Source organism: Microtus oregoni, unplaced genomic scaffold, assembly GCF_018167655.1.
Source record: "Microtus oregoni isolate MIOR12 unplaced genomic scaffold, Mior012 000046F_ref0000063, whole genome shotgun sequence".
Classification (NCBI taxonomy): Eukaryota; Metazoa; Chordata; class Mammalia; order Rodentia; family Cricetidae; genus Microtus; species Microtus oregoni.
The window spans coordinates 2563843-2587294 of NW_024543220.1; the positions used below are offsets into that span (position 1 = coordinate 2563843).

General features: G+C 41.9%; 1 protein-coding gene across 1 annotated transcript in view; it reads left to right on the forward strand.

Annotated features, from left to right (window-relative positions):
- The window catches only part of Mgam (maltase-glucoamylase), a 142818-nt gene extending 119366 nt beyond the window's left edge, over positions 1-23452 (forward strand). The window contains exons 94-117 of the mRNA XM_041634954.1: positions 2353-2505; positions 2831-3031; positions 3266-3420; positions 4405-4573; positions 4819-4915; positions 5687-5799; positions 6736-6861; positions 7863-7991; positions 8230-8340; positions 8627-8689; positions 9937-10071; positions 10532-10619; positions 11806-11944; positions 12180-12313; positions 12442-12476; positions 12567-12683; positions 13056-13204; positions 13831-13915; positions 15091-15147; positions 17306-17430; positions 18395-18483; positions 19475-19515; positions 20016-20186; positions 22694-23452. Coding sequence (XP_041490888.1) covers positions 2353-2505; positions 2831-3031; positions 3266-3420; positions 4405-4573; positions 4819-4915; positions 5687-5799; positions 6736-6861; positions 7863-7991; positions 8230-8340; positions 8627-8689; positions 9937-10071; positions 10532-10619; positions 11806-11944; positions 12180-12313; positions 12442-12476; positions 12567-12683; positions 13056-13204; positions 13831-13915; positions 15091-15147; positions 17306-17430; positions 18395-18483; positions 19475-19515; positions 20016-20186; positions 22694-22768 — 2757 coding nt within the window. The 3' untranslated portion in view covers positions 22769-23452. The remainder of the gene's footprint in view (positions 1-2352; positions 2506-2830; positions 3032-3265; positions 3421-4404; positions 4574-4818; positions 4916-5686; positions 5800-6735; positions 6862-7862; positions 7992-8229; positions 8341-8626; positions 8690-9936; positions 10072-10531; positions 10620-11805; positions 11945-12179; positions 12314-12441; positions 12477-12566; positions 12684-13055; positions 13205-13830; positions 13916-15090; positions 15148-17305; positions 17431-18394; positions 18484-19474; positions 19516-20015; positions 20187-22693) is intronic.

Below are 23452 nucleotides of genomic sequence, written 5' to 3' on the forward strand. Positions count from 1 at the left end.
ATTGGATTAGATGATAACAAATAATTCTTCACTGGAAAGTAATACAACCTTATCCGCCAGATAGAATTGTCTTGCATTCTTCCATGCCTTCATGTAAGGAGAAACCCTCCCCCAGAAATCTTGAGTGCATATAGTAGAACTACTAGATTGGCATGTATGAAGGAGCTATCAGATTTTGGGAAAATTAGTCAGTTTATACTTCTAGTGTAATGGCATATTATCATATGTGAAGTTTTGTCTTGATAATATGTATTCAGGATGCAAACACTGTGAAATAAAGTGGTGTGTAGTTGGTTTTATATTTTTTGGTGTCCAGAGCTTAGTGAAATTGCTAGGTATAGCAGTATAGTTTATTATAGTTCAGGATGGGAAATGGACCTCTAAAGTAAAGTATGGTATGGTATGGTATGGTATGGTATGGTATGGTATAGTATAGTGTAGTATAGTTCAGGATGGGAAATGGACTTCTAAAGATGATGTGTCAGGTGACATTCATCAGTTGAATATGACAAGACATTCCAAAAAGGTTAAAGGACCTGACCATTTTATCCTTTTGCTGAAATTAAAATTAATTAAAATTTTAATTAAAATTAAAAGTTGCTGGCATACAGTTAGCAGCTGAAGGTTGTAAAGCTTGAGGTCCTTTCTTCTCTCATGTTTGCAAGTGCCCCTATTCTTGGAGAAATGAAAAAGGAAAAACAAAAGCAGTAAGAAGAAAGGATAGAAAAAAGAGGTTGGCAGAGGTAAACCTGAAGAAGGAAATTCTTGAGTGGAGAAAGAAAGACTTGCCCAATGGCTGTGAACTTGATGCTAACTTTTCAAAGCCAGAGATGTAATTCATAAACGATAATGTAGTCATCACCTGAGAGCTTTGCTCTTCTAGAGTGAAATACAACAGAAGGACACGTGGTTTATGAAAAAGACAACAGGAAGCATGTTCCACAATGGGCACCAGTTTGCCATAAAAGGAAGTAAAGCCATTTAGTTGAGATATCAGAATCAGCCAGTCCAAGAACTGAGAATAGCCGCATAGCATCACCCTGGCAATCCTGTGTCTGTAGCATTAGGGACATTTAGTTCTAACTGGAGATCGGTTTATTCTGGAGGAAACATGTGGTCTGATTTTGGAGGTGCTAAACTGAAAAGGCCATCCTTGACCTAACTGTCAAAGTCCATCCTTGATCGGTCAAAGTCCATCCTTGATCTAACTGTCAAAGAGCCTTACAATGGTCCTTGAACTAAAGCGTTGTTATCCATGGTGGTGGAGGGCTGATATTGGCAGGATGGGAAAGTGTCTGATAGGGAAGAGACTGAGAGAAACATGATGGTTTTTAAAATGTCACCTAAAACAAGTGAAAGGGGTAAAGAAGAGTCAAATATTTAAAAAAGAGAAAATATTGAAAGCTTAATTTGATGAGCAGAATATCAGAATCTTCCAAGATTTAAGCGGATGGACTTGGATAAATGTTAGGTATGGAAGGAAATGTGATAATTGTGATATTTTTTCTCAACTCACTAGTTTTCCAGTTGATTAAACTGAGATTCAATAAATTCATTTGGTTTGTCTAAGATCTCACAGAAATGTGGGGATGGGAGCTGCGTCAGATTCTTTTCTTGTTGCTTTGTTAAAACGCACTGACAGGAGCCACTGGTGGAGGAAACACTTATTCCGGCTCATGGTTTAAAGGTTCGGTCCACCATGGTGGGAAAGTCAAGGTGCTAGGAGCTAAGCCTCTGTTGCATCCCATCTGCAAACAGGAAGCAGAGAGCAATGAATGAATACCGCTGCTCTGCCCAGTATCCTAGCTGGGAAATGACACCACTGTCAGTGGGAAGATGTTCCCTAATCTCCCACACGCATGCCCAGAGACCCATGTTGCAGGTGATTCCAGTGCATGTAAAGTTGGCAATACTAACCATTACAGGAACCTGGGCCTGTGATTGACATTGCATATTCTCTATGTGTCCTCACTGACAGGGACAGTGCTCCGGGGAGTGAAGCCCAAGAAGAGAAACTAAATTCTAGAAGAGCGGAAAAGAGTTTTTGTAACAAAATAAACAGGAGAGAAAGGTCAGGGAAGGGATGAAAAGGGACAGTCATGGCAACTCTTATTTGTCCCAATTCTTACATGATGTGATGAGGAAGATAGTAATAAAGTAAGGGTACTGACATTTCCCTGTCACTGCTGATAGTCCCAGCATCTAATACAAAGTCTTCCTGTAAGCGAGCCGTATGCCTTTCATTGTTGAGACTCCATTCTCATTTCTGCTTAATGTTCTAAAGGTGTTTTCAGGTTGTGTAATGACGTTGTTTCTAATGATGAATTTCTTGTGTTTTGTCCACCCCTAAAGGTTGCAATCATCACGGGTATCCAGCTTCTCCTGGGAGAATCCTATACTGTGGAGTGGGATGACAGTATAAGGGACGAAGAAAAGATAGACTGCTATCCAGATCAGCACGGGGCTTCTGAAGCAAACTGCACTGCCCGAGGCTGCATCTGGAAGGTAATCCAGCTGAAGTTGTTCGTGTGCACGGATATCTTATAAATATCATACGTATATCAGTGTGCTTCTGCATACACAGAAACCCATAGGGAGAAAGAACCTCTTCAGGCATCCAGGGAAGACTGAACCATAACTGGGGGTGGGATTGGGATATTTTTAATAAGTGCATTTCTTGAAGACCAACTGTTAAAATATCTTACGTATAAAATCACACACATGTGTGCTTGCACACACACATTTTCTTCTTATAAATTGCCTTTTCTAAACTCTTTCTAGGGGGTAACTCCAGATCCCAGCTGATCTCGGATATTGACTTTCTTTTCAGGAAAGCAGTTCTTCTGGGGTCCCTTATTGCTACTTTGTCAATGAGCTGTACTCAGTCAGCAATATTCAGTATGACTCAAATGAGGCCACAGCCAACATCTCCTTGAAGACTTCTCCGTTTAGCAATGCCTTCCCCTCTACCCCTGTGGATCAGCTGCAGGTGCGAGTGATCTACCACAAAAATGACATGCTGCAGTTTAAGGTAAGCGCAGTGTGGGCAGTCAGGTGTGGGCGGGGACTTTCCAATCCTGTTGCTCTTTGCTGGTCAAGGCTACAGAACCTTAAAAGAAGTTTTGTGTTTAAATTTCCACAGTAAAATACACTACATCTTGAACAAACCCAGAGAGAAATAAGACCCTTGGAGAACTAACTGTATTACAGGACATCAGAATTTATTTTCTCACCTGTATCTTTAAATCCGTTTCCTCTGGCCTAGATCTATGATCCCAACAACAAACGGTATGAAGTTCCAGTGCCTCTGAACATCTCTGCTGTTCCAGAAAGCACCAATGAAAGCCGTCTCTATGACGTCTCCATCAAGGAGAACCCATTTGGGATTGAAATTCGCAGGAAGAGTACAGGCACTGTAATGTGAGTGGACCCTGGTCTGACTCTGATTCCTGCTTTCTTAAACATTCCTCACCAGACAATTATTGTTGCAGACAGCCTGTCTTACTTAAAGTGTCACAGTGCACATGACCAGATCCATGAGGAAGCAGTTTCCTCTTGGTCTATTCTTAGGGAAGTCCTCAGTATCCTGTGAGTGATTACTAAGGCAGTTACTGAGGGAATAAATTGAGCAAATATTTTAGGACTTCCTTCTGGGTGCAGACAATATACACAGGAAGCTAATATGGCTGTAATCATGTTGTATAAGAAAACGGGCTTGACCAAATTACAGGGAGGTCACTCCTTCTGATACTCAATTTGTGGTCTCAATTTGTCTTTCTGAGGCAGAAGTGTCATTTAAAATATAACCGGGATGAGGAAGCACTAAGGTTGTAAGCGTGGAGTTTTGGGTGGGGGAAGATACATTTTGATAGAGGGAAGACAAACAGCATAAAGCACAGCCAAGGAGGTTGGCACGTCAAGAAATAAAATTGGTGAAATCATTGAAGGATGAAAGTTGGAGATAAAGCCGGGGTGGGGGTGAGTTTGGGAAGAGGAACAGCACCGAAGGCTTGCCAAGAAGTCACCAAAGAATATGAGCAGAGCTGTGCCGTGCTGTGGGATTTCTTCAGTCACAGTTTTGCATGCTTGCAGGAGGAGGGCCCTCAAGGAGCAGGTGTGAGTTATAGCAGTTGCTGTGGTGTGACATAAGGCTTAGATTTCCCCCTATGAAGAGGGCCCTGAGGAAGGCAGTGATGGGAGGAAGATGGGTGAAGGATGACTGTTGGGCCATCAATGGGAGTGTTGGTGACTGCTTTATGCACGTAGATTTGTGCTTCATTTGGAGGATCATCTAGCTCTGATAGTGTGAGGAGAATCCGGAGCTCCGTTGTCCTCATGAAGGCAGCTGCTAGAAGCCATTAGAGATCTGATCTTCCGTTGCAAATGTCCCTTCTCCTTCTGCAGCTGGGACTCTGGGCTCCTTGGCTTCACCTTCAATGACATGTTCATCCGCATCTCCACTCGCCTGCCCTCCACATACATCTATGGCTTTGGGGAAACTGAGCACCCAACTTTCAAGATAGACTTGAACTGGCACACGTGGGGCATGTTTTCCAGGGATCAGCCCCCAGGGGTAAGGAGCGGGTGTTTGGGTCTGGGTTCTGTCCTTTCTGCCCAGGCCATGTGTCTTGTAGTTCTCTTTCCAGACTCCATGTGGCTGTTGCCTTCTCCTGCTAGGCAGATGGAGACATTTTTAAGTTCCCCTTTCCTCTCCTTCTCTTACTAGAAGAAGCTTAACTCAATGTAGCAGTCAAGTTTCTGTTGAGTTTCTTTCCCAAACACACAGTCCCCTCACCTCTTTTTTCCTGTGTCTCTCAGTACAAGATGAACTCCTATGGTGTCCACCCTTACTACATGGGGCTAGAGGAAGACGGCAATGCCTATGGAGTCTTCCTGCTGAACAGCAACGCCATGGGTAGGATGAACCTGTGTCCCTTATTGTATGTCAGTCATTCTTGCTTTGCTTTAGAATGTATTTGACTCGGCTTTATTGTAAGCCAAAACTAGCATCTGTGGGTAATAGGTTCTTTTTCCTGCTTAGCACTCATTTTAGTCTAGAGACTTATTATTGCCATGTTTATTAAACTTTTATTTCGCAATAACTACAAAAGAAGGTGTAGCCAAACCAAGTGTGTCGCGAATTCCTGGGGATCAGCTGGAGGTAACTGGCTATATTACTTGAATTACTGTCAAGCTATTGGGTTAGAATACTGCCTCTGGCAGAATGAAGGTGAGAATATATTTTTATGCCATATAAAAAAAAAGGGGCATGGAATCAAGTTCAGGGAATACATACTGTAACTGCCGATGAAATGAGTGTGACTTATAGTGGAATTAGTAGCATTGTATTAGTGGAATTTTCTAGTGTGACAACAATGTTTCATTGTGGGAAGCCATGGGAGGTGGCCACTGAGACTCTTAATGCTACTTTAATATTTCTTATGAATTTTATACTGCTATGAAATCGAAGTTATGATAATTAAAAACTTCAGAAGTTTAAAGCTTCTAATAAGGCTGATTAAAGGGATGGGATGCTGAGGGCTTTTTGCTCCTCAGTTTTAAGTTGTTTTAGTATAGAATGTCTGCCATCAATGTTAAAAAATGGGAGCAAGAGAAATTAGACTTTCACGTCTAATCGGGTAAACTGAAGGCTTTTGTCTTTGCTGATATTTTCCTGTATTTTCAGACGTGACATTCCAGCCCACGCCTGCCCTGACTTACCGCACCACAGGGGGAATTTTGGATTTCTTTGTATTCTTGGGGCCAACTCCTGAGCTTGTCACTCAGCAGTACACAGAGGTAGGAAGCTCGTTTGATTGACAAGTATTAATGTTAGCAGGCTCTCCACTCCCAGTCATTAGTGTAATTCTCATGTGACAATTACAATTATTGGCTTTCTCAGAAATGGGAATATCATAGAACAGGGGGCAGTGTGATATTTCAACACCATTACACTACAGCTTCTCTGACTGTCATGGCACTGCAGGGATACTTGTGGCATTAGTGATGGTGGTGGTGAGTTTAGTGGTAGTGGGGGGGACATGGTGAGAGAGATGGGAATGAGAATGTTGCCGGTTTGGTAGAGTTAGTGGCGGTGGAGGAAATCTTTTTAGAGTGATAATGGTGATGGAGGTGATGGTTGTATTCATGATTGCGGTAGTGATGGTGATGCAGTTAATAAGAGTGGAGCGGATGGTGCCGTTAGCGCTGATGATGACGGTGATATCGGTCAGGGTCCTAATGGTCAGGGAGCAATGCTAATGGTATTTGTGGTAGTGACGGTGTTGTGGTAGATAAGGAAGGGTTGATTATGGTGGTACCCCAACATCAGCTAACTGCCACATGCCAGACCACTTCACAGACATCAACACATTCACTCCTCATAAAAACCTTATAAGACAGAAACTACTCTGGTCCCTAATTACAAGAGGGGGGAAAAAAAGCCATTAACCTTCCCTGTGGCCCACAGCTGCCAGGACTGGAGCGCTTTGCTAACTTAGGGATTTTCCCTGTGGAGTTTGTGCTCACAACCACTGCACTGGATTTCACTTAAAAGTTAGAGAGAAGCAAGGTTTTTCAGAATTCCTCACAAAGAAACTATAAGCTGCCACTGTCCCCCTAATTCCTTTCTAGAGTTCAATGTGTTGTGTAGTTTGGAGTGGTCAAACATTCCTCTTCTTTCTGTACAATCCCGCTTCTCCTAAGAAGTACTAAGATTTTCTGTCTGTTTCCTAGTTGATTGGTCGGCCTGTGATGGTACCTTACTGGTCCCTGGGATTCCAGCTGTGTCGCTATGGATATGAGAATGATGCTGAGATCGCCAACCTGTATGATGAGATGGTGGCTAAGCGGATCCCTTACGTATGTACATGTCACAGTACCCTGGCTTTGCAACCTCAGAGCTAAAGAAATCTCTCTGTGTGTGAATTTCTTAAATTTTTGGGAGTCTCTGCAAGTGTATAAAATGCTTAATGATGTCATTGAGCCTGGTAATGCTACAGTGTAGGAGGTGGCCGTGATCACAGGGATCGTAGAGCACTGGGAACTCAGACAAACCGTGAAGATCTAGTCCTGGCTTGAGGAAATCTGTCGAATCAAAGATTTCTTCAGTATGTTATGCTTGACTAGGGAGCAATGAAACCAAGTTAGCCAGAGCACTGTTTTTGAGTTCGCACTGGCTCCCACTCTCCTCAGGTCCTGAAGCATAGCTCTGACAAACACAGGGCCTGGTCTCCTCATTTCCAGAGGGAATACAGGTGGAGCCAACCTCCCTCACTCGAGGGCAAGAGGCTTCCAATTGGACTGATCTAGGGAACTCTTTTTGCATATTTAATCTATTTTATCTAGATAGTGTTCTGTTCTTTATATTATTTCGTTAAAGCAAAATAGGTCATAAGATACATCATCCAAATGAGAAAATTGTGTCTGATGACACTCCATATTGCTTCCCCATAGATACCGCACGGTTTTGCTTTGTTTTTACTTTGATTTCCAGCAGACTTATTGTCCATACTCTATTAGTCCATGGTTTACATTTTCTTTGAACAAGAACCACTGATTCCAGGGTCAACCTGCTAGGAAATTGCCGCAACCTCCCCATACAGTTCTTATGTATAGTTATGACAGTCCTTACAGATAGGAGTTATCACTCATCTTACATATTTTGTAGTTGATGCTGTTGTGGGATTAAATATTATGTTCCATTTTTTGGTGTTGAGTGAAGTCACCTGAAGAAAAGAAAACAGAAAACATCCCAGAATCCAAACCCATAGTATGACATAGTTAGGTCTGGGAAAGGGACATTGTCTTCTGGAGCCTGAACTGGTCCCACAAGCAGGCATTGCTTCTTTGTGTCCTTCCAGGACGTGCAGTACTCAGACATTGACTACATGGAGAGGCAGCTGGACTTCACCCTCAGCCCCAAGTTCCCTGGGTTTCCAGACCTGATCAATCGCATGAAGAAAGATGGGATGCGGGTCATCCTCATTCTGGTTAGTCCATTGTGAATGTGTACGCTGTACTTGGCATAATGGATGGGATTGTGTGGGGATTGCTTAGAATGTCTGTCCTTTCCAGTTCTTCAAGAAAAATAGAAGTCAATTTCTAAAAATGTATTTCATGAGAGTCACAGAAACTTTACAGTGAAATTCCAACTGGGAACTTCCCTTTCTTTCTTTTTTAAAGCATCTTCTGTCTTAATTTTCCACCTGCCTTGTACTCTGATTTCAGGACCCAGCAATCTCTGGCAATGAGACACAGCCCTACCCTGCTTTCGAACGGGGTATAGAGAAGAACGTCTTCATCCGATATCCCAATGATGGAGACATTGTCTGGGGAAAGGTATGAGCTCTGTGTTGATCCAGCCAGACTCACACAGGGCCAGAGCCACTGTTAGCAGTCTGTGGAAATGTTGATTTGGGGGCCTGTTATGTGTCGTTTCCAAAGATGTGGTTTTCTTACATTTTTACATTTTGTGTTTTCAGTTAATATCTGCTGAATCTATTTTCCTTTAGGAAAATCCTCTCTGGCAACTATTAGCCCTAGAGCCTTGGCTTATAGTTTCCTAAGAAATTATTTGTATGAACATTTGTTCAGGACATGTTTGTCAAGTCTTTTCTCTCCATAGGTCTGGCCTGATTACCCTGGTGTTGAAGTGAACTCCTCTCTAGACTGGGACGATCAACTGGAGGTAAAAGGCACTCTGTGGATGCTGGATGTGGTCAGGGTTTTCAGGAAGAGGCAGCCATGTCTAGGACATTAGATGTGTCTGCACAGAGGACAGAGATGTGTGGGAAAGAACCACGTAGGAGCAATGCTCTTCCTGTCAGTCTGAGACCCATTATTTTATGGTTAGCTATGTTTTACTTCAAGTGTGCTCAAGTTTCCTGCCCATAGTTTCCTATGTCACAATGCAATTTCAAACGCAAAGCTGTCAGTTCCTAAGGGCTGTGAACTCAGAACTGGATGCTAGCCCTGACAGCTCCCAGCCTTTGTCCTCAGTTATGGGATCCTTTTCTCCAGGTATGTTTATGTTCACACACAGGCTGCTCCATGTCCACATGATACTCCAGCACCACCCTTCCATCCTGCATTGGGCTTCTCGACTTTCCTTTTCCTTCTAGTTCCTAGTAGTCTCATATTATTGATTTGCTTTCTTCTGTGAACAGACTTTTTAATTTAATGATACCAATTAACATAGGTGTCAGCCCAAATATTTTCTCTGCTTAATTTGCATTTGTTACTTGGAAGAATAACTTTGCTGACATAACTTGCAGAAGAAGCATCAGGCCATCCCTCCTTTTGATAAGAAGTTTAAACAATGCAATGAGTCTGCCTGTTCATTTTTCTGAGTTTTTGTAATATACTTTTCATCAGTGTGTACATGGTTAAGAGGTAGCTGCCCTTGAACTTCAGAATATGCTGGACCTTTAACTCTTCCTTAACGATGGTCAACTGAGTGAGGGACTGGAAGGTTTCAGTATGTGCTGTCGGAAATGAAAGACAGTCCTAGTGTACCAGACACGTGTTATGGTTGAACCAATGATGAGGATGGCACATATGTGGTTTCCAAGGTACAGCTGAGATCTAGAAATCCTGGTAGATTCAAGAATATTTCAGGCCAGGCATCATTCTGGACACAAGCATGGAGGTTTTAAATTTAGCTTTTATCCACAAAAAGCAAAGGACCTGTATGACCAGTCCATTCCATACAACGTGGTTGGTTTCCAAATTCCTGGGAAGTAATATTATTTGTGCTTTTTGATCTTTACTCTACATATTTTTCTAATAAGTCATGAATGTTATCTCACATAGGATCTATTCAGACTATCACTGTGTAAACTGTGGAACTTTAAGAATTTATTAAGTTCTTGGTAAATGCCTGATTCTTATATAACATATTAATTTAAATAAATTGATTATATTTTAATTTGACAGTTATACCGAGCATATGTGGCATTCCCAGACTTTTTCCGTAATTCAACTGCCGAGTGGTGGAAGAAAGAGATTCAAGAACTCCATACAAACACAGATAATCCAGGAAAGAGCTTGAAGTTTGATGGCCTGTGGATTGTAAGTGTGTATAGATTTGTCTGTGTATGCCTGAGTATGGGTGTGTTTGTGTGTATGTGTGCTGTTTTTAGCATGTGGATCCATGACATTGGGCAAGGTGATAATCATTTTCAGAAAAAAATTTCAGACCTAGCAAAGTGCTGATCATAGAATCAAACTTAGGATTGTCCTCACCATGGTACATGGGAACCTGTCTGAAGTTCCTGATGTGAAACCTCCACAAAAGTTACTGAGAATTCCTTAAATTATTGTTTTTCCTAATGGAAAAAGATGAAATAATATAGTCAGTTATATTTCAGTTATTTGTTGTTTCTAGCCTGTGCTTTTCCAGTGTTTTGTGATTCCTCTCTATGCAGCATCTATAAGGATGCTAGATAGTGAATGTGTGACCCCTTCTTTGTTCCTACATTGAAAGAACTTAAGTGTCTTTAAAAATAACCCATAATCTCACTATTTATAGGATATGAATGAACCTTCCAGCTTTGTGAATGGGGCAGTTTCTCCTGGCTGCAGCAATGATATTCTGAACCATCCTCCCTACATGCCACGTAAGGACCGTGGGATCTCTTCACTTGATGCACAGTGGATGGAAGAAAGATGAGCTCAGAATCTTGTGGTTTCCCTGACCATCAAAGACACATCCTCACCATTACTGTGGTTAAATAGGGGCTAAGTCAAAAGCCCATCATATTATCCAACTGGAGATGTTACAAATTCTTTTGACTTTTTCCAGAAATCACTCAAAGTGATAATGTCTCTGTGGTGTGATTACTTAAAGAATTCTGTTGAAAGAACTGTGTCGGGCTGTGTCCCCGGTACACGGCCGCCTGCATGGCTAGCTTATGTCCCGAAATAATTACACGGAAACTGTATTCTTTTAAACACTGCTTGGCCCATTAGTTCCAGCCTCTTATTGGCTAGCTCTTACATATTGATCTAACAATTTTTTTTGACATTTTCCAGAAATCACTCAAATGTGATAATGTCTCTGTGGTGTGATTCCTTAAAGAATTCTTTTCCCCCAATATGAACATGAAGTAGCTCTCCCTTTGCACGGAGCTGGGGGACTTTGAAGCCATGCACATTTACAGCTTAGTTCCATGTACTTTTCCGAGTTGTGTGGCCTTTCATAGGCATTGTGAAATCTAAATTTCTTAAAGGATAAGAATCAGATAACACTGTTTATTCACAGAAATATGATAAGAAAGATATGAACTAATTTGTGTATTGAAAGCTCATGGGACTGGAAGGATGGTTCAAAAGTTAAGAGTGAGTACTATCCTAATCGAGAACTCACAACAGGAGACTCAAAACCACTGGTAACTCCAACTCGAGGGTATTGGATGTCTTCTATTCTGGTTGCTGCAGGCCAGGCATCCCTTCTCTCTCTCTCTCTCTCTCTCTCTCTCTCTCTCTCTCTCTCTCTCTCTCACACACACACACACACACACACAAATAGATAGATAGATAAATAAATAAATGTACAGCTTGTACTAGAACCTGCCCCATAGTGAATACTTGACAACCTGTATTCTTCTCCCACCTCCATTTTATTCAGTGATTTGATACTGAAAATGCCTTCAGTCACTTTACTATGAGAAAAGTTTCTTGTTCTTATGCTCATAGGAAGGGGGTGGTATTCAGGCAAGGGTCTTTAGTCTTAGTGTCTTCTGAAAAGAAGTCAACAATTAAGTGTCAAGGCTGATCTTCACTGATGTTTCATTATTTCCTCAGATTTGGAAGCCAGGGACAGGGGCCTGAGCAGCAAGACCCTGTGCATGGAGAGCGAGCACATCCTTCCAGATGGCTCCCCAGTGCGGCACTATGATGTGCACAACCTGTATGGGTGGTCCCAGACCAGACCCACCTACGAGTGAGTGATCCTCTGCTTTCTCCAGCTGATGGCACTGTAGGGACAGTCAGTGATGGTTTGTCTTCGTCTTCTATTTTCCATACTAAGGGCTGAAAAGTAATCTATAACTATAACTGTGTAGAGATTTGTATTTATTAAGCAAACATTCTTTGAGCATGTGTCCACACACTGTGATTGATTATAATTGGAAGGAAGATTTAAACAAGGTACCGTCACTTCTTGCTTCCCCAATCAGAGCTGTGCAGGAGGTAACAAGAGAGAGAGGGATCGTCATCACCCGCTCCACATTCCCCACTTCTGGACGATGGGCAGGACACTGGCTGGGAGATAACACAGCTGCCTGGGACCAGCTGAAGAAATCCATCATTGGTATGTGGGCTGTGCCCAGGGCCTTTCTGCTGCCTGTGGGTGGACTGGGGAGTGAGTAGGATCCTTGATGTAAGGGGAGGAGGAGGCAGAGAATGATGATCCTGATTCTGCTGCATCTCTCCTTGCAGGCATGATGGAGTTCAGTCTCTTTGGCATCTCCTATGTAAGTGCTCTTGCATGCTCCTCCTCCCTAGGAAGATGGCAACATCCCTCAGAAAGCACCAAAAGCTCACTTTGCTCCTTGTTGTTTCAGACCGGAGCAGACATCTGTGGGTTCTTTCAAGATGCTGAGTATGAGATGTGCATTCGCTGGATGCAGCTGGGCGCCTTTTACCCCTTCTCCAGGAACCACAACACCATTGGAACCAAGGTGGGATGTCAGCTTTCTCACCTCTATTATGTCACTGGAGATGCTTCTTCAGTTGTTGAGAGCAATCCTGCTGCCTGTGTTTCCTGGGACATCTTCAGATGATGGGACAGCTTCTCTCTGAATCATATTCTTCAGTATTGTCTTGATAATTCTTTATATTTAGGAAGCAGTTTCCTATATGTTCCATGCAGAGTATCGTCTGAAGCCATTTTCCTGAGAAAGCTGCATCTGTTCTCCAATTACTAAGAATATCCTTAAAGTTTCATGCACCATTATGTTTATCCAGTTGTGTGGAAACAATTACAATGTTTTCCATGACTGCCCCTTGAGAGATATGTCTGGGTTCTAAACACTCTTCTTCTTTGCTTGTAGAGACAAGACCCTGTGTCCTGGAATTCAACCTTTGAGGATATTTCCAGAAGTGTGCTAGAGACCAGATACACCCTGTTGCCATATCTCTACACCTTGATGTACAAGGCCCACACAGAGGGCAGCACAGTTGTGCGGCCTCTTTTCCACGAGTGAGTATCAGATGGGAATCCTGTTGAACAATGAATAACTCATTTAGCCTGCGGGGTGATAGTTGATACAACAATTCTTTTTCATTGAAGGCATCAGTTCTATTTGTTTTGAGCTCTCCAAGCAGAGAGCATTCTTTATTTCCCTTTATAACTTAATTTTATACACAACACAGTTCTTGGAAGGAAAGGTTTCTTTGTTTGTTTTGTAACAAAGAATTTTTTAAATGATACAACATAAAATACCATAATTTCTTTCTTATTTGTGTAGGTAAAGATCATTTTGTCTGTTTTAGTTTATATAGACCCAGACTCAATGCATTAATATCTTTCAGATGGCTGTTCCAAGGGGAAATTTGAGGAATGAGGGCCATCCTCGTATTAACAATGTGCTGGGCTGAAAGAGAATGCAGACATTTTCTCCAGCCAACATGTCGAAACACCTTGTGAAGTTTGGAGAAGTGACTCGTGGGGAGTGTGGTCTATATGACCTGATCAAACTAGAGAGAAAAAGATGTTGCAGGATTTAGCTGTATTTGTGGTTTGAGTTTGGACTAGATGGCTTCTTTAGGGTCTTATGCTGGGGCCTTGTTGGGATCTGATTGTGACACTTTAATTTCCCTTTGTAGGTTTGTATCAGACAATGAGACGTGGAATATAGACAGACAGTTCCTGCTGGGTCCAGCCTTCCTGGTCAGCCCTGTGCTGGAACATGTGAGTATGGAGACCTCAGAGGATAGGAGGATGAGAAGGAGGAGCTAAGCTGTTTGGTCATGTAAACATGGGAAGAAAAGGCTTTCCTGTGTCTTGAGGATCCTGAGGTATCCCTCATTTCAATTTTTTTTTTTAAATTTTCTTCTTGTAATTGGACCAAGAAACGTTAAAAATTCTACTAGCAAGTGAGGTGAAGCCAGGCCATCCATGATACCCTGGGGCCAGAGTGCAGTATCCTCCTATAGTAGGAAGGTCTACCTCTTGGTTCTGCTAACGTGGACTCAATGCTAAATCCTCACAGGAAGCTTTCCTCACGAGTGCGTCATCTTTCTTTACATTGCCCCACCGATCTGGGATAGATAGAGACAAAAATTTTCTCTCCCCAGTAATGGACAAAACTGTAATAAATACTTTTCACTCACCTTTATTCCACCAGTTTTTCTTAAAACTGTGAAGAACCAGCCCGGAATTCAAGTAACTTTCTCAGCACAAATAATGACTTAGGTGACCGTACTCAGACTATCTAAAGTTCTTCTCATGATTCTCCAAAGGACAGTGAAAACCATAATAACCCTGTGTTATATTTGAAGCTCTAATCTTTCCCCTATTTACTAGTATAAGGGGTTGGGGGTTAGGTAGGGACTGTAGCAGAAGAATTCATTGCAAGCTGTCAATCCTTTTACCATCAAAACAAGTTTGTTGGACCAACTGCTTTGCTGCGGTGTGGTCAACTCGCTGCTGGATAGCTCTTTGTTTGCTTTCTTATGTAAGGGACCCTGTAAGCAGCTGTCTTTTTTTTTTTTAATCTTCCTTTAAGAATGATTGGATTTCTGATTAAAGATCAGCTATTTAATATTCCTCATATCTTACTGTTCCTAGAAAATTTCCTTTTGCTCCCACAGCTAAACAAGGGTGTTTGTATCTCTAGATATGAAGTGTTTTTATAAAGAAAGGCTAATTGAAGTTGACCATTCCAAGGGGCATTATGGGGAGCATTGGTTAGGAAATTTTCTGGTTAAAGAGAGTAGGAGAAAGTAGACTCCCTGTTATTGCTGATCTCAGGGTCATGAGACTCAAGGCTATCGCTACTGTTGTAACTTCTTTTCTGCATGCATTGACTCCTCCATCCTAGACAACAGTTCCACTACTGACACCTTGTTTGTGTTTAATTTCAGGATGCAAGAACTGTAGAAGCATACTTTCCTAGAGCCCGCTGGTATAACTACTACACAGTAAGTTTCCTAGATGTCTGCATAGCCTGTCAAACAGTAGAATACAAAGTCCTTGTTCTGACAGATCTCGCACCAAAAGCCCTGGAAACCCTGTGTGGTTGTTCTGCACAAGCCATTGATTTCCTGTGACCTCTTTTCTCATCTCCTGGTGGGGTGAGAGCAAGGCCAGAGAGCGGAAGTGGCAAGGCTCTCATCCAGTGCCTGGCTCACTGCATGTTTTTTCACAAGGGAATTTTGTCTTTCTGTATGTCCTTACTATACACACTGGTGACTAGTCACCTCTGGAGATTGTGCCATAAACTAGTTTCTGCTTCTGTCTACTTATTAAATATCTGCTTCTATTGTATAGACCAGGAGTTTTCAACCTTCCTAGTGCTTCGACCCTTTAATACAATTCCTCATGTTGTAGAGACCCCAACCATAAAATTATTTCCTTTGCTACTTCATAATTTTGCTAGTTATGAATTGTAATATCTGTGTTTTCTCGTGGTCTTAGACGACCCATGTGAAAGGATCAATTAATTGACTCCCAAAGGAGTCGTGACCCACAGGTTGTGAACTGCTGGTATAGATACTCAAGAAGGGTTCCTCCCTGTAATTACCTACTAAGTAAGCTCTCAAACCCTATCCACAGGGTGCATCTTCAGTTACAAAGGCAGCCACAGGGACTCTCTGTTGCACATATCTGGGCTGTAGTGGTCATTGAAGACGAGCTGGGAGGACAGGTCTGGAGAGGACACTTTAGAGGTGATCCCTTGAAGGACACATATGAGACAGAGCTTAATTATTAGGGAAGAATTAAAGGAAAGGGAATTCTTGCCCTCCTAGTAGTCCACCTCCTCGAACTTTCTGAGAAGGGCGAAAGCCAGAAGACCAGAAGCAGAGCCATACGCAAGCCTCTCTTGTCCAAGGATATTGTACTGATCCGGGTGAAAACAGAACAAGCACAAAGGAGCTTCTCTGTCCAGGCACACGGAGTCATTTCCCTCTTCTTGGTTGCTAGCTGGGTTCTCTGAAGAGTGGAAATACACTAACATTCAGTTATGTGCTTTCAGTCCAGCACCAGGGCCCTGAAGGGAGAGGGCAGCTATTTCCCTTAAGCAACCTTCACATAGTCTTGAATTTGCATGTTGGCTATCCAGTATTATAACAGTACTTTTGAATCTGTCAGGGCTTACACTAGAGCTAAGCAGGGAGACACTCAGTGTACATAGCTTAAGGGGAGGGATCCTCACTGGAAGGATCTACCTGCAACTTGAGAGTGTGGGCTTCCTTAAAGTCTGCACCCTAGGCATCATGGTTGGAGTTCCAGCCTTGCTCAGGTGCAAAACTCTCTGTTGAGTTCTAGGTATTGGAATGGTGGGTGCTTTTCAATTTGGGGTTAGCAATATAATGATGAACTAATATTTACCTTTCAAATTTTTATGGGAGCACATTGTGGAATATGGAGATAGGGTGCTACTATCCTCTAGTGGGCAGAAGCAATGCTGCTTAACATCAACAAGGACAGGACCAGACTGCTGAGTACCATGGCCCAAGCTTGTAGCCCTGGCTTCTAGGTAGGCTGTGGCAAGGGGTTGCTTGAGCCTATCAATTCTGGGCTATTATGTGCTATACTAATTGAATGTCCCCATGAAATCTGACAGCAGTATGGTTACCTTCTTGGAGCAGAGGATCATCAGGTTGCCTAAAAAAAAAAAAAAACCAAACCAGGCCAAGTAGGGAAAAGCACAGTATAGTCTTACAACAAATAATTATTTGGCCCAAACCATCAATAGTACCAACACCAAAAAGCCCTGTCATGGTTGAGAAGATATGGAAGGATTTGAGATTCACGACTCAGGTCAGAATGCAACTCTCACACATGAAGCAGGATTCAGCTTCACATGTGGTAAGATAAGGGTTGCCACAGGAGGAAGATAAAGATGCCACAGGAGGCAAGGCAAAGGTGTCAAACAAGACAGACACAGTCAAAGATAAAGGCACTTAAATAAGTCTGTTGGATGCTTTCTATGGGGCAGGTGAATGCAGAGTGGATAGCCGGTATGTGTTGAATAGTGGGGACCAGGAGACAAGCCCAGGAGGTGGTTGGGATGTCTGCTAAATGCACTATTCAGTGATGCGCACATCCCTCATCATCTCTCTTTTTTTCCTGCAGGGTGTAGATATTAATGCGAGAGGCCAATGGAAGACCTTGCCAGCCCCTCTGGAGCACATTAATCTTCATGTCCGTGGGGGTTACATCCTACCCTGGCAGGAACATGCCCTGAACACCCAATTGAGGTGAATGGGGAGGGGGAACTGGGGTTCGGTTTTGCATATTAATGAGCTTAATCGTATGTGATCCCTTGAGTATCACTGTGAAATCTGAATGCATTTTCACTGAATATTTTTTGCATTTTTGTATTTGAACTTTATAAGCACTCTGGATTCTGAACAGTTTTCATTCATTGTTTTAGACTTAATTGTATAAAATTGCATTTCTATGAAGTGACATTTACAGGAGAAGCCAAAATGGGGGTATTCATAATTCATATTTTTGGAACCTTGCACCTTCTTCTTAAGAATAAGCCATTGCCGGAAAAATTTAACCGTGTGACAACTGATACCTGAGGTTGATTTTACCTTGAAAACTTTTAGGACCTCTTGACCTAAGTTCATATGTCAATCATTAATCACTAGCATCAAACAAATGCTTGCTGCATGCCTAGGACCATGGCAGTATTGAAAACTTTGTTTCATGATTTTCTATCTTTCTTTATCAAAGAGAAACACATTCACTTGAGTTGAGTATCACCGTCATCTCCATTACATATATGAAGAGGAGGCTTTATGAAGCTATGTGATTCACTGAGTCACAGGTCCAGGAAGAATATGGGAGTCCATGTGGGCCTAATATACTGCCTCAAAACTTCACCTACTTGTTCCCTGTGTTTTAGGTGATGGGGAAAATGAAGGAAGCCAGATGTGTGCTTTTAATTTAAGAGCCTTACTGAAACATTTCCCTTGATGCTTTGGTGAAGTCCTTCATGTAGGACGTGCAGGGGTCCAGTCTTCTCCGAATTCATATAGTCATGCAGAGGTCCAGCCTTCTCTACATGCATATAGAGCCAGTTCTCAGGATTTCCTGAGAACCCATTCTAAACCTCAGGAAGCACTTCATTTTGCTGCTTTGTTCCTGTGAAACCTTCTGGCTTGTGACTGTGACTGTGTTTTTAGCTAATGCCTCTCTCCCTCCCCACCACAGCCGTCAGAAATTCCTGGGCCTTAAGGTTGCCTTGAATGACGAGGGACTTGCTGAGGGCTGGCTATTCTGGGATGATGGGAAAAGCATAGGTGAGTAGGGACTGACTGGGATTCCTGGCCATACCATGAGCAAGGTTCTTGATTATCTTAAATACCTACCTTTCAGCTGAGATAAACTTCCATGTGATTTATGCACATTCTCCAACTACCCGATTAGTTGTCCCAGAGAGAGAGAGGCTATATGGGATGCTTATATGGGTAGCTTTCCATCAGGAGTTTGTGACAGTTGGTAAACTCGTAGGAGAAGAATGGCTTAAGTACTCTTTACTACACAGTAGGACTTTTAGCCACAAAGAGCTCCTGCAGCTCAACACAGCTGTAGGCACAGGTCCAATGAATACTCAAAATGTCACAAGGGCATCTGAGAGAATGAAGTCTATTTTATTTAATTTATATTCATTTAAATGTACACAGCTTATTTTTATGGTGCCTTCAGCTGTGGGCAGCACAGTTCTAGAAGCCAGTGGTTCCAGCAGGAGTGGGAGTTAATGAGAAAGAGGCCAGCAATCATGAGGCAGAGGATGCTGCCTTTTCCACACACCACGCTGCCAAACACCATGCTTTCCCAGGTGTTTTCTTTTTAAGTTTTCTGGAGATCACATTAAAAACCACCTGTAATCACTCAAGATAAAGCAAGGCAGCGTCAGTGTATTTGAATGTGTGGATGTGTGCTTCAGAGCAAAAAGAATCTGGAAATTCCAAGGTGATTAGGGAGATGTTGGGACTAGTGGACTATGAAAAAGAGACTTATGGTAGGGTTGGGGTATGAGGTATGAGGTAGCTATCAGACAAGTACATCTACATACTCATTGCAAACATTTGTGTCCATTTGGTGATGGGTGTAGAACCTGACTAATTTCCATAGAGAGAACTTCCATTGCAAAACTGAACTCATTTTAATGAATAAAAATAAAATAAAAACCATCCCATATAACCCAAAATAACTTTCAGCTCAGACAAATCAGCAATTAGAAGCCATCACACAGGCCCAGCTCACATCTGTCCCTTTGTCTTTTTGCAGATATGACAAAATACTACTTGGCCAGGTTTTCTGTCAGCCAGGTGAGTGCGACTGATTCCTAGAATTTCTTCATTGCTCATCTTTCTTTTCCACCAGACCTCAGGGGGAATTTTTTTTATGTTCCCAGGAAATATTTTTGATTGAACCTGTCCATGTCTCATTAGTAACTGTTTTCAGGATACCATTTCTCAAGTGGAATTACACATCCTTCTGTGTAATCTGGCCCTCCTTCTGATGCTAACTTTAAATGCTCTGCATAGGCTGTGACCTTTCTATGTGTAGAATATACATTTCTTGATACTTGAGACTGGTAACTTACAGAGTTCAAGGCCATCCTGGCTGACAGTGGTCCATGCAAAGTGAATGGGACAAGGTAGCAGGGGACGGAGTGATGAGGTCATGGTTTTTACTAACTGAGAACATAATATATTGACTTAGGCGTCTCATTTCATGATATACATCTATGACTCAAACACAGTTGAGAGCAAAACTGAACTAACTTTGATTTTTGATTCTTTCTGTTTTATTTTCAATTTGACAGAATACATTAGAGAGAGAAATTATTTTGAACAATTACATCAGTGGAACGACACCTTTATCCCTAGGCTACATTGAAATCTGGGGATTGGGCAGTGCTTCCATTACCAGTGTGAGCATCTCTGTGAACAACGTTTCTGATACAATCCCCTATGACTACAACACTGAAACCCAGGTTTGTGACTACTGGAAAACTCTATGGTATTCCCCCACACACACCAAATGCTTTGTGCTACCCCTCCCCCTATACCCTGCTGGCAGCCACTGTGTTCAGTGCCTTTTGTACACAGTGTGAAGATAAAGCAACATCCATAGTTTATCATTTGGAGTTAAAAATCTAGCTGCTTACTTTCTATATGTATCATCTTGTCTAAAAACCTAAGTGACACTTGGCTCTCATTCTGTCTCAGAAACCAAACTCTCAAACAGCTTGAATTACTATATTTCATCAAATGCCAGCCACTATCCACTGCCCTACAAAGAGCTGGCCCACTACTTAAAGTATCATAGCACGGGAACAACAGCAGCAACAAAGATGAAACAATGAACAGCTCTTTGCTCTCACTCATTTTTTCCATCTAAATTTATAGGAAACTCTCAGAAATTTCCATACCCATGGAGTCTTAGCTCGATATTTTTGTGTTTGAAAGGATATTACAGGGGTAAATGTTAGGTAAAGATACACAATAGCTCTGTACCAAAGTAAATTTGAATGTAAATACGTATTTAAAATAACTTGACCTAATGAGTGAATGATTAGTATCATTTTAATTGGTTCTTTGAGAATTTCATACTACTACTCCCTTCTCCCAACTTCTCCCAGAACTACCTACCCACCCAACTTTTGTGTCCTATCTATGCATCTCTGTTTGTATGTGTGTATTTACATATGTATGTAGGTATATATGTATGTATGTATGAATTATGTATGCATATATGTACCTACCTACTTATCTCAATGTGTGCTTCCTATAATTTTTTGGACATGTGGTCTTCCATTAGAGTTTGGCAAACTTAACATTTTATTAATGTCCATGCTCATTTCCTGTCCCCAACTCCTCTCAGATCCTCCTCTACCTCCCGAAACATTAACGTCATGTTCCCTTTCTCACTCTTTTTTTTTAAGCCCATTTAATCCAGTGTGTTTTGGTCAACTACTCCTGGGCATTGCGCCTGATCAAGAGTATGGTCAAGATACCCAATGTCTTATCATTGAGGGAAACTGACTTTTCCTATCTCAGGAGCAACCAAATGCCATTAGCCCCTCAGCTAGGCATGGGAGCCCTTTCTTCTCCACCCTGGGATTTTGTCTGACTAAAGCATGTGCAGGTCTTGTGCATGTTGTCACAATAGCTATGAGTTCCTGTACACCTGCCCCACAGTGTCTGGGAAATATAGTGTCTTAGTTAGGGTTTCCATTACTGTGACAAAACACAATGGCAAAAGTAACTTGGTTAGGCAAGGGTTCATTTCAGTCCACAACTCTCATCATAGAGAGAAGGAAGGAACTCAAGGCAGGAACTGACACAGAGAGGGCGTGGAGGAATGCTGCTTACTGGCTTGTTCCTACTGGCTGACTCAGCCTTCCTTTTCATGCAGCAGCTCACAGGCACCAACACTTTTGTGTGAGTTTTTGTCTCAAGTCACTAAACACATCTTAGACAAGTTATTTTTTACCCACTTGTCGCTTGATCTTATTCCTCCATCCTTCGGATGCTTTGCAGTCTATATGTTCACAACACTAGCAATATATAGCAATATATAGCAATATATATATATATATCAAACACTAGCAAAATATAGCAAGGATGTTTCTGCTTGTATAGACAATAGCAGCCATGCTAAGATATGTTCCCAATTTGCAATAATTTGATAATTGTTGATTACAAGTATGCTCTCATCCTGTCAAAGTTAAAATTAGAACCTTAGGATTCATATAATATTTCGGTCCCAATACCCATAACACTGTGATAAATGGGAGCACTTCTTCCTGTGAGTCATTCATCCCCTCTCTCTCTCTCTCTCTCTCTCTCTCTCTGTCTCTCTCTGTCTCTCTCTCTGTCTCTCTCTCTCTCTCTCTCTCTCTCTGTGTGTGTGTGTGTGTGTGTGTGTGTGTGCATCTTTGTTTGAGTGTACTAAATGTGAATGCCCTCTGATTTCTAGGCCTGAGAAAAAAATTTTTCTTCATTTTTATAATTTTAAAATGTCTCCTTGTATTGTGGTTTTCTTGTCAACCACCTTTAAAAAGATATCTTAAAGGACTTCACCCTATTCTGTTGTGGAATGATTTATGGACAGTTAAAAACTGGTCTCTGGTGAGGCCTCTTGAAAGTGTTTGCCCATAAGAAACAGGAATATTAGGCTTCCCAGGCAGTGGGTGAGTACTCCGGGGAGACAGCAGAAGACGGAGTCAAAGGAACACTAGCAGCAGCACAGAGGAGAGGAGGACAGGGTACCCTTTTCAGTTTGCCTGTGCGCTTGTTCTCAGTGCCGCTGAGTGCCCATTCCTGTCATGGAAAAATCATTCGACTTCAAGGATTAGGAAACACCCTCCACACCTGAAAATAAAACAGTAGTTGGCATCAAGGCCATGTGGCTCAAAGGCTTGCACCCTGTTCATTTGTGTACAGGAAATTCTAGCCAACAAATTCTCAATATATTTCTCGCTGTTTGTTCCAACAGATATTAAGAGTTAATGTGACTGACAGAAACATCGGTCTGCATCGTTTTCACTCATTGACATGGAATTCTTCATAAATTTTTCGAACAGGATACTACAAAAAGATTTAAACTACTTATACTTTATAATTATATAATCATTATGTATCACCAATTGTTTCATTCCCAGTATGACTAGACTATTTTGTGATGTTTTTGTATATGTGTATGACTTCTAAAAATAATATCTCTGGGTCAATTTAATGTATGTAATTAGTGTGGTATACATGGTTCATCATATGACATTCAGATGTGAAGATGAAGTAGATCTGTGTTGAAGTGTATGTGTGTGTGTCTGTGTGTGTGTGTGTGTGTGAGTTGGTATAGGGGGACGGAGAACAATATGCGGAGCCAATGGTGGAGGAGGAAGAAAAAGAACACAGGAAGGAAGCAGGAAGATGCACGACAATGGTGGGAGGCAGCAAGAGTAATAGTCATTCTAAGGGGTGGGAGCCTTGTGGGGAGGAGAAAGGAGAGTTAACTTATTTGAAAAAGAAGGGGGTCTTAAAGAAATGCTTAATACACAGGAAGGCAATGAAGAGATTTAAGTAGGTACAGCTGAAGGAAGGGATTGGATGTGCAAAACAAGTTGACTGCATAGACGTTTACTTGGAAATGTATAAATCTTATTTCTTGACCATATCTCATGTACATAACAACAGTTATACAAGCCTATGTGATTTTTATGCCACAGAAAAATAAAGCAAGTGAATTTACACGGAA